This window comes from Callionymus lyra, chromosome 6, assembly GCF_982586985.1.
Source record: "Callionymus lyra chromosome 6, fCalLyr1.hap1.1, whole genome shotgun sequence".
Taxonomy (NCBI): Eukaryota; Metazoa; Chordata; class Actinopteri; order Syngnathiformes; family Callionymidae; genus Callionymus; species Callionymus lyra.
In genome coordinates, this window is record NC_141823.1 from 5,324,270 (window position 1) to 5,332,950 (window position 8,681).

At 40.6% G+C, this 8,681-nt stretch overlaps 1 protein-coding gene across 4 annotated transcripts in view; it reads left to right on the forward strand.

Moving 5' to 3' along the window:
- shf (Src homology 2 domain containing F) overlaps nucleotides 1-8,433 on the forward strand; it is a 130,608-nt gene extending 122,175 nt beyond the window's left edge. For all 4 annotated transcript variants that reach the window (XM_087793154.1, XM_087793156.1, XM_087793155.1 and 1 more), the window contains one exon: nucleotides 3,149-8,433. In XM_087793154.1, coding sequence (XP_087649280.1) covers nucleotides 3,149-3,335 — 187 coding nt within the window. In that variant the 3' untranslated portion in view covers nucleotides 3,336-8,433. The remainder of the gene's footprint in view (nucleotides 1-3,148) is intronic.
- The last annotated feature ends 248 nt before the right edge of the window (nucleotides 8,434-8,681 follow it).

An 8,681-nucleotide genomic window follows, 5' to 3' on the forward strand; every position in this document is an offset into this window, starting at 1 on the left:
GAAGGAGTCAGTAGATCATCAAACACAGATGTTTCTTGAAGGAGTCAGTAGATCATCAAACACAAAGATGTTTCTTGAAGGAGTCAGTAGATCATCAAACACAAAGATGTTTCTTGAAGGAGTCAGTAGATCATCAAACACAGATGTTTCTTGAAGAAGTCAGTAGATCATCAAACACAGATGTTTCTTGAAGGAGTCAGTAGATCATCAAACACAGAGATGGTTCTAAAGCTTAAGAGCAACAGTCTGGAAGGATTTCTCTCCTCTGGTCCGGAAGTTCAGGAACCATCAGTAGATTCTGATCCACAGACCTCAGAGCCCGAGCTGGGGTGTAAGTCTGGATCAGATCACTGATGGAAGGTCTGACCACGAATAGATCTGAAAGTAAGAACCAGAATTTTAAAGTTGATCCTGAAAGAAACTGGCAGCCAGTGAAGAGTTTTAAGGATCGGGGAAATGTGAGTTCTTCTACTAGAGCAGCTCAGAATTCTGGCTGCAGAGTTTTGTATCAACTGAAGGCGAGACACATCCTTCTTGTTTAGACACCAAAATAAACTGTTACAATAGTCTTAACACATGGATTATAAACTCCAGATCGTAAGACCTAAAATAAATTCCATCGTGTTTAAACATTAGTTATGTTTCCAGTGGCAAAAATACTGAAGCTAGTGGAAAATCGTGGATCCTACATTCATTATTGTTGTTGCCCTTTATCGAATGTGAAGGTTTGAACGAAGCAGAAGAACATTTGGAATGACTTGTTTCTTGGTTCCATTAGACTCTCTTCTGGACTTTAAGCGTATAAACATATGGGCTCTGATTCTGGTAGAGTCCGGTAACAGATTTTTGAGAACTGCGAGAAAAGTGTTGATAGAAGCTTCGACCTGCTGCCATATCGTACTGCAACAGCCTCTTAACCTAAATCGCTTTTAAGGCCTACAACGCATTTGGTCCGAACAGACGTTCAGTCTCAACTTTGTGCCCAATAAACGCTCTCTACTGTGCTTGTAACTGGTTTTCCACATCATTTGAAATGTTAGATCCAGTCGCCTTAAACGTCAATCTGAGATACTTCTCTCTTTTCTCTCCATCCGTCTGTTGCGTATGTTGGATTCATGAGATATTTTTCGATGTATTTACGGTGAAAGCCTTCGTGGCTTTAAAATGATAAGCGAGGCGATAAGTCGAGCGCGGAGATATCGCAGGTGAGGATCCTTCATGTCGGCGCTCGTTGAAAAATGCATGCTCGTTGCATTATTGATGGCGGCAGACGCAGCTGAGACCTCCGAGATCTCAAGGCAGTTCCCGCGTTGTCACCTTTGACCCCGGGGCCGCCCTCCCACCGCCGCCTCCACAAACTATCTCTCGCTTCAGCGACGCCGTCCAGGTTGAGTTTCACGCTGTTTCCACGCTTGGCGAGACATCCTGGCGCGGCGTGAAGCAGATTCGAGGTAGAGATTCTCAAACGATGGCGAGCTTTTTGATGTCTGGAAACTTGATATTCATGTGAGAAACATCCTAAAGTTTATCTGCGGCTCCAGGAAACGTCTCGGATGAAATTCAAAGTCTTTTCGACGCAGATTTAAAACAAGGGAAGGTCAGGCTTCCACTGATTCACCTGAATGTCTTCGTACATTAGACGAACGGAAAATGACATCATGGGGGGAATAACTCAATTTGTGCCGAAACAAGGGTTGCTCTGGATAGAAGCTATAAAAGGTCCTCCTGCCGGGGATCGTTATCTTTGGGCGGCAGACCCGATGTCACAGATTCATATTACGGAACGACAATCCAATATGTCGAGCTCGGAGATAAGCCGTGATTGCGGGTTCAGCCGGGAGTCAGGGGAAGCGAAGTCGTGACCCCCCGATGGAGCCATTGAAGCCCCTCAAACACAACGATAGCAGCTCAGAGGTCGATCGTGTTGTTGATTCCATCGGCAGCTCGTCCTGCGGAGACACTTCAAAAACAACCAGCTGCTTTGAAAATGGTCCGGGATGTAAAGAAGGAGGCGATTGATGTGTTGGACTTTTATAGTGCGGCGGCGGCGGCGTGTGTGTGCGACGCTACATAATCCCCCCCCCCTTCGTACCGCCATCATTCATCTAATGCACTTTGTTCTCGAAACAGCCGCGCGAGGATGGAAATGCTTATGAATCCTGATGCTTCCACGTGTTGCTGCAGAGGTTCAGAGACGGTTTTCCTGCTTCCATGTTGGACTTTTGTTGCACTTTTTGCACCGTGTTGTGTTTAACTTTTTTAAGCTCTTTACTTTCGTGCTTGTTATATCTATTAGTATTTGTATGTAGGTTTTGGATCAGAAATACTTATTGAATATGAAGTAACATTTAAAATATTAAAAAACAATATTTAAAAAACAAAAATATTTGATATATTGCTAGTGTATATATGTTTTTAAATCATTACATGTTCTTGCCTCTTTTTAAGTCATTCATTCAACGTTTTTAGACAATACCCTTATTTTTGTTTCGTATTATTCTCTTAAATTCTTGAATCACATTCCTATTTCTAACCATTTTAAGCCTTTCAAGTTTTAGAGAGTTAAAATTTTATTTTTCTCAATTTTTAATGATTATATATTTTTGTTCAACTATTATGTTGACATTTTCCTGATTGTGGAATAGAAATATGTTGTGTTTTTTTTGTTCATGACTCGTTATAATTGTTTCTAATCTTTCTAAAATTGTATTTGATGTATTGTTTATTTGATTTGATTTGATTTCACCTGAACCTAAAAAACGGTTCAATCTAGTGATGGTCGGTTTGTTATAGATGATGGTTTTAAAAGTCTTCAACTAAGAATTCAATTTCACATTTTACGGTATTAATAGCGATGTGTCGATGAAGCCTCATGAAGCAGCTGATGCTGTATCACGGTACAGTTTAAAGACCACTAGATGTCACCCTCAGTGAAAGTGATGTTTCATTGAATAAGTAGATCAGAGTCAAAGATTATAAAGCAGAGAGTGACATCTAGTGGCCTTTTAAAATGAAGACACTGTATCATTAAACAACCGATGCAGTATCATGAAGCCTCGTCGACACATCATTAGGTAGTCATGACTCCCACAGGTGTCCATATCAAACACAAATGATGATTTAACCACGTGTCCGGTTCTCGTTACAGAAGCAGTCAAGGCTTCATGCACATGAAGTTGTCGCGCACCAAGGAGAACAAGTACGTCTTGGGCCAGAACAGCGGCGTCTTCGACAGCGTGCCGGACATCATCCACTTCTACTCCAGCCGCAAGCTGCCCATCAAGGGCGCCGAACACATGTCGCTGCTGTACCCGGTGGCCATCCGGACACTATAGTGGGAGTCGAACCCCGAAGCTCTGAGGGAAGACGGAACTATAAGAAGAAAAAAAAAAAAAGACGGCGAACCGCCTCTTAATCTCAACGGGCAGATTGTTATTTTATTTTTTAATTTATGGCAAACACACCTTCATCACACGAGCTTTGACTCTGAAAGCACTTGACACTCAAAAGGAAGGTACGCGGCGTCTGGATTGAAGGGATTCGCAAGAGTTTGAATGTGGAAAAGAAAGGATTCGGAGGACGTGACGAGCGGAGCTGCTCGGACCGGGATGTTTGTGTCGTGGCGTTTGTGACGGCGCCGCTGCGAGCTGGACGAGAAAAGAACGTGCAGAGGACGGAGGAACCCGACCTCACGCCGGGCCGTAGAGCAGAACACGTGGACCCATCAACCCTCTTTTCTCACCCGCTTCTTTTTTTAAGGCTTGGCATTGGGAGAATGAAAAAAAAAAAAAAGGAAAGAAAAAACATTGCATTGTCTACCTCAGAAAATCATTCGCCCATCATCTGATCACTCGGTACGATGGGAACGCAGATGTTGATCTCAATGCTCCCAAAAATTAAACATCGCAAGCTCGGGAATAGAGCTGCACAGTCACGGGTGGAGGGGGGTGATAATGACTTCAACCACTAGAGGCGGTAGAGGAGCACGTGACTCAAGTCAAGTGTTTTAGAATCTTCTTCTCTGCCTAAGAATACCATTTAAAGTACCTTGGTTTGGTCTAGGCCAGGGAACAAAAACGGAAACCTCACCCATCTTTGAGGACCAAGTTGAATAGTAGGGTCTTCTAGAGTCCATGGCTTTGGAAACAGGGGTCCCAAGGGGGGTCCGAGATGGTGAAGGTTTTGATCAAACCAGTGAAGAACATGTATGTCCGTGAAGGTTCTCGTTCATCCAGTCGATGGTCGTACTAGTGCTTCGAAGGTGAGTCAACTGTGTAGAGTTCTAGGAGAAGATGTTTCACCTCTCAGAAAGTTCTTCAGTTCCAAATGAGCTGGATATAATACCGGCTCCTTACCCCGGCTCATTTGGAACTGAAGGAACTTCTCAGATGAGAGTTGAAACAACTTCCTAGAACTCTACACTCGCCTTTAATCAACTTGAAAAAGCACATGAAGCTGAACCAATCAGGTTTCTGAAGACAGTCATCAATTGATGGTTGCGGTTCAGGTGGTACATAAAAACCAAATCCATCGCCTGCTTTAGATCCAAGATCCACATTCAATCCTTCTGCTTTCCACTGCTCATCCAAGGTGGAAACAGTCATGAGCCAACAGTAGACAAAGTCTCATCGTAAACTGGGTCCTGTAGTTTAAGAGAGTACGTCATGGACCAGTAAAGTACATCGATATACGTAAGCGTTTACCAAAGATGGATGCTAGTGAGTACAGTTGCATGTGCCATGGTAGGCTAAGATAAGCTAGCTTCACTCGATAAAAAACAAAGGTATGATTAAATTGTAGCTTTCACAGTGAAATGTTACAGTTTAAATTCAAATCATTTTACCGATAAATTAACCTATTTCGGTAACGCAGGGACAAATGTTTAGCATCTTTATACGTAGAGAGTCGGTTAATACCGGTTATTGCAAATTATTGTAATCCGAATTAACCAAGTTAGCCCGTCCGTCGCTGTGTCTCAAAGTGCATACTTGTGTACTGAAACATAGTATTTTTAGTGCATGAGTGCTTCTCAATTCTTAGTATGTGAAATGTAGTGCTCCATACACACTAAATTGTTACTAAAACAGCCACAAAACTGAGTATGGATCGATGGACACTTTCTACCCTCAACGGCTCCATCTTAGTAACGTTGACGTTGAATTAGTTACTATTTAGTAAGTAAGTAAGTAAGTAATATTTATTTATATAGCGCTTTTCGAGACCAGGGTCACAAAGCGCTTAAACAATCAAAACAATACTCAAACAATATATATATATATAAATAGTACGTACACTATCCTGATGCATACTAACCAGTGCACTTAGAGAAGTATGTGATTTTAGACACACTGGAAACGATTCTACACGTGAAATCGGCCGAAACTAGCGCCGACGACACACGACACACAACAAACCGACTCCAGTCACCGACCTCGCCCGGCGGGTCCGAGGACCCGATGATCGCGTCGCTTAGTCTCGACCTTAAAGGGAAGACCCATCAATATGTAAAGGTTGAGGAAGTAGTCATTTCTAAACATTTGTACCTCTAAGTCATTGTTGGACTTTCTCAACTGGATCTGGAAGGGTCCGGGGCGTGACTGTGCAGATCTATTCCCGAGCGTGTATTTTTTTCGTACTTGTTTTTCAGATCATGCGTGTACAGTCATTACTACGATAGATGTCAGTAACTAATGTCGTTGCCTTACGATGCATGAGTCCAGTCGGCCGATGTTTCTGCTGTTAACGATTGTCTCTGTGGCTGTAACTTATTCCGGCGCGTTCCGCCTCATCGTGGCCCTGTGATTGTGTGTTTTGGAAGCAGCCTCTGTTCCTGTGGTGAGGTTTTTTGTTTTTTTCGTCTAAATTCTGCTCAAATGCACGTTTGCCTCAGCGCCCGCTCCCGGCGCCGCCCCCGACCAATCGGATTGTCCGGCTGGTGGCGAGCGATGATTCTGTTGCCGAACCATTGACGGCCATCGTGTGTCAGCATTAAAAGTCTCTTGATCATCATCATCATCATCATCATCTCTACGCCTCGTCCACATCCGTGTGCGTGTGTGTGTGTGTGTCACAATTGGCCGTTACATTATGACCACTCTCCCCTAAAAATAAATCCAAATATGAATCTTAATCCAAAACCTCAGATTGATAATTAAGAATGGAATTAAAATAAATTGTGGTTTTGCTTCATTTATTTTGACATCTTCCATATACAAGATATTTAATCGTCATAAATCAAGATTTGAAATTATCTTAATACTTTCTGTTCTCTTTCACGTTTTATTTTCTAATCATTTGATCTTTTACTTAAAGTTTAACTAAAAGTTCACCCTTTCTACATCACTCGTAATACATTTTACCATTAATTATATAATAAAATGTGCATTTTCTTTCAATTATTGTTTTCTTTTTAACTTATTTCATTCATTAATTTATTGTTAATTGTTAAAAAACGTATATTTGGGATTCATAAATTAAAAAGTAATTTATTTCGAAACAATGTATTTGAGATTTTTTCACCTAAAAATCACTATTTCATGCAGTTAAAATCAATTTCTGAACGAATCAATTCAATCTCAAGTCAGAAACACTGGAACTAACCAAAGAATAATAAATCTCCCCAAAACACTTTATTCTATACGTGGTCATAATGTTTTGGAACATTTGTTCATTTAAAGAAAAGTTTGATTCTGTTAACTGGTGGTCACTCATCGTACCTACATTTAAAAAACTGTCCCTGAGAGTTGAACTTTTATGTCTGGAAACACAATATTCTGTGAAGTAGTCGTTTCACCAGAAAAATCATTAGAATCTTTATATTTCACAGGAAGTTTTGTTTCAGACGCGAGACTTTGGAACAAGAGGTTGTTTTGTTGTGTGCTATGCAAACTCAGACAGAATCTTTTGCGTCGAGTCTGGACAAAACAAAAGTGAAAAGGACCTGAACGGAGCAAATGTTATGAAGATAAAACATGATTAAGACGTTTATTAAACTCCCTTAAGAAAGATTTACCTTAATCCCTTTATGAGGAGATAAATGGAGAAACTGGACCTAAAGACGTGCAATTAATAAATATATATGAATATGATGGAAGGACGCTGGTTGGTGATTTTCAAAATAAATGTATTTATTTTTATTTTACGTTTTCAGAACGAGCCAAGATGGAAAATTAAAGTCAGCAACTTTGATGAAGCTTCATGAAACAGTGTCATTATCTTCAGAGTCCATTAGATGGCGGCTCTGCACTATTTTAAACTGTTTTGAACAACTGTTCTAATGAAACATCATTTTTAAACTGATGGCGCCACCTACTGACCTCTGAACAACATGACACTGTTTCATGAAGCTTCATCAACACATCACTAGTAAATTTAATGTAAAAGAAAGTCAGAAAATGCCTTTTTACAAGAACATTTTTTCTTATTAAATATTTTGAGTTTAAATAAGAAAATTTGTCACATATACTGTTAGACTATTTACGTTTGCTCGTCTAGTTAAGCAGCACAAATACTTCTTGATATAAACAATCTTTGTCATTGACTTTATCAAATTGAAAAAGTAAGAAAAAAAACATAAAACAGTCTTTTTATTCCTTCATATTAAAAAAGTATTTTTTCCACTCTGTATTAAAAAAATTCAAAGCGACACAAAGCGTAAACCGCAGTCGTTGTGCTTCATATGCGCTCTTTCAGTCAATTCAGAATATAACAATGGCTTTTTGGATATTTTAAAGGAGTACGACTGAAGATATAAACTGCCTTCTCGCACATATTTCACCCAAATTGAAATTCCAGAAACTTGTGAAGAGTGTAAAGGCAGAATTGAGTGAAGGATTTTAACGCTTGACGTGAATCTTTAAAGGTACAAAAAGCTAAATTATGGATCATTAACCTGAAACATTAGCGTACAAACTAGATATACATTCGTCTTTCAGAGATTAATTTCTCAGAATATATGTATTATTAAGATATTTTATTTAATTATTATATTTCTGTGTTGCTGGACTATTGTGGTCGATTTTTAAAACATCTATGATGAAAAAATCATGTTGAAACCCCAACCTTCATCCACCAGCCTCCTCCTTCCATCACATCGTCGACGGCATCTAGTTTTGATTCTCTCTGGAAGTCGACGAGAACTAGCTCCTGAAGATGAGTCGTCGACCGTGAGAGCTCCACTGAAGGAGAGGCCTTAGAAAAGAGAAGAAAGCCAACGAGTGAGCGAGCGTTCCGAGGTCGACACACTCGTACAAAAATCCCTTCTCAAGTGTCTTAGAAAAGAAAGTGTGTTTGATTTGTGTGTGAAATCATTGAAACCATCTTCAGCCGCGCACCTGTACAGTTCCCCGGCGGCCGAATGTACATATTGAATGTATTGTGAAGGGACGACGAAGGCGCCGAGTTTAACTAATAAAACTTGATTTATGAGCCAAACGTGTGACCTGGTGCTTTGACGACAGATGCTGGTTGCCATGGTGACGCCCTGATGGTGTGGGGGGGGGGGAGGTTTGGCCGGCGATTGTTTGAGTCAAGGACGTGAGAAGCTAGAACGGTTATTGTCAGCGTCGATCGATCCACTTTGTGTCCTTCAATGTGTGTTTTCTCTCTTTCATTGTGTATTCCAGCGGTCGTCTCGCAGCAGAAAACTGCAGTTTCAGGTCCAGAGATAATACATACCATAA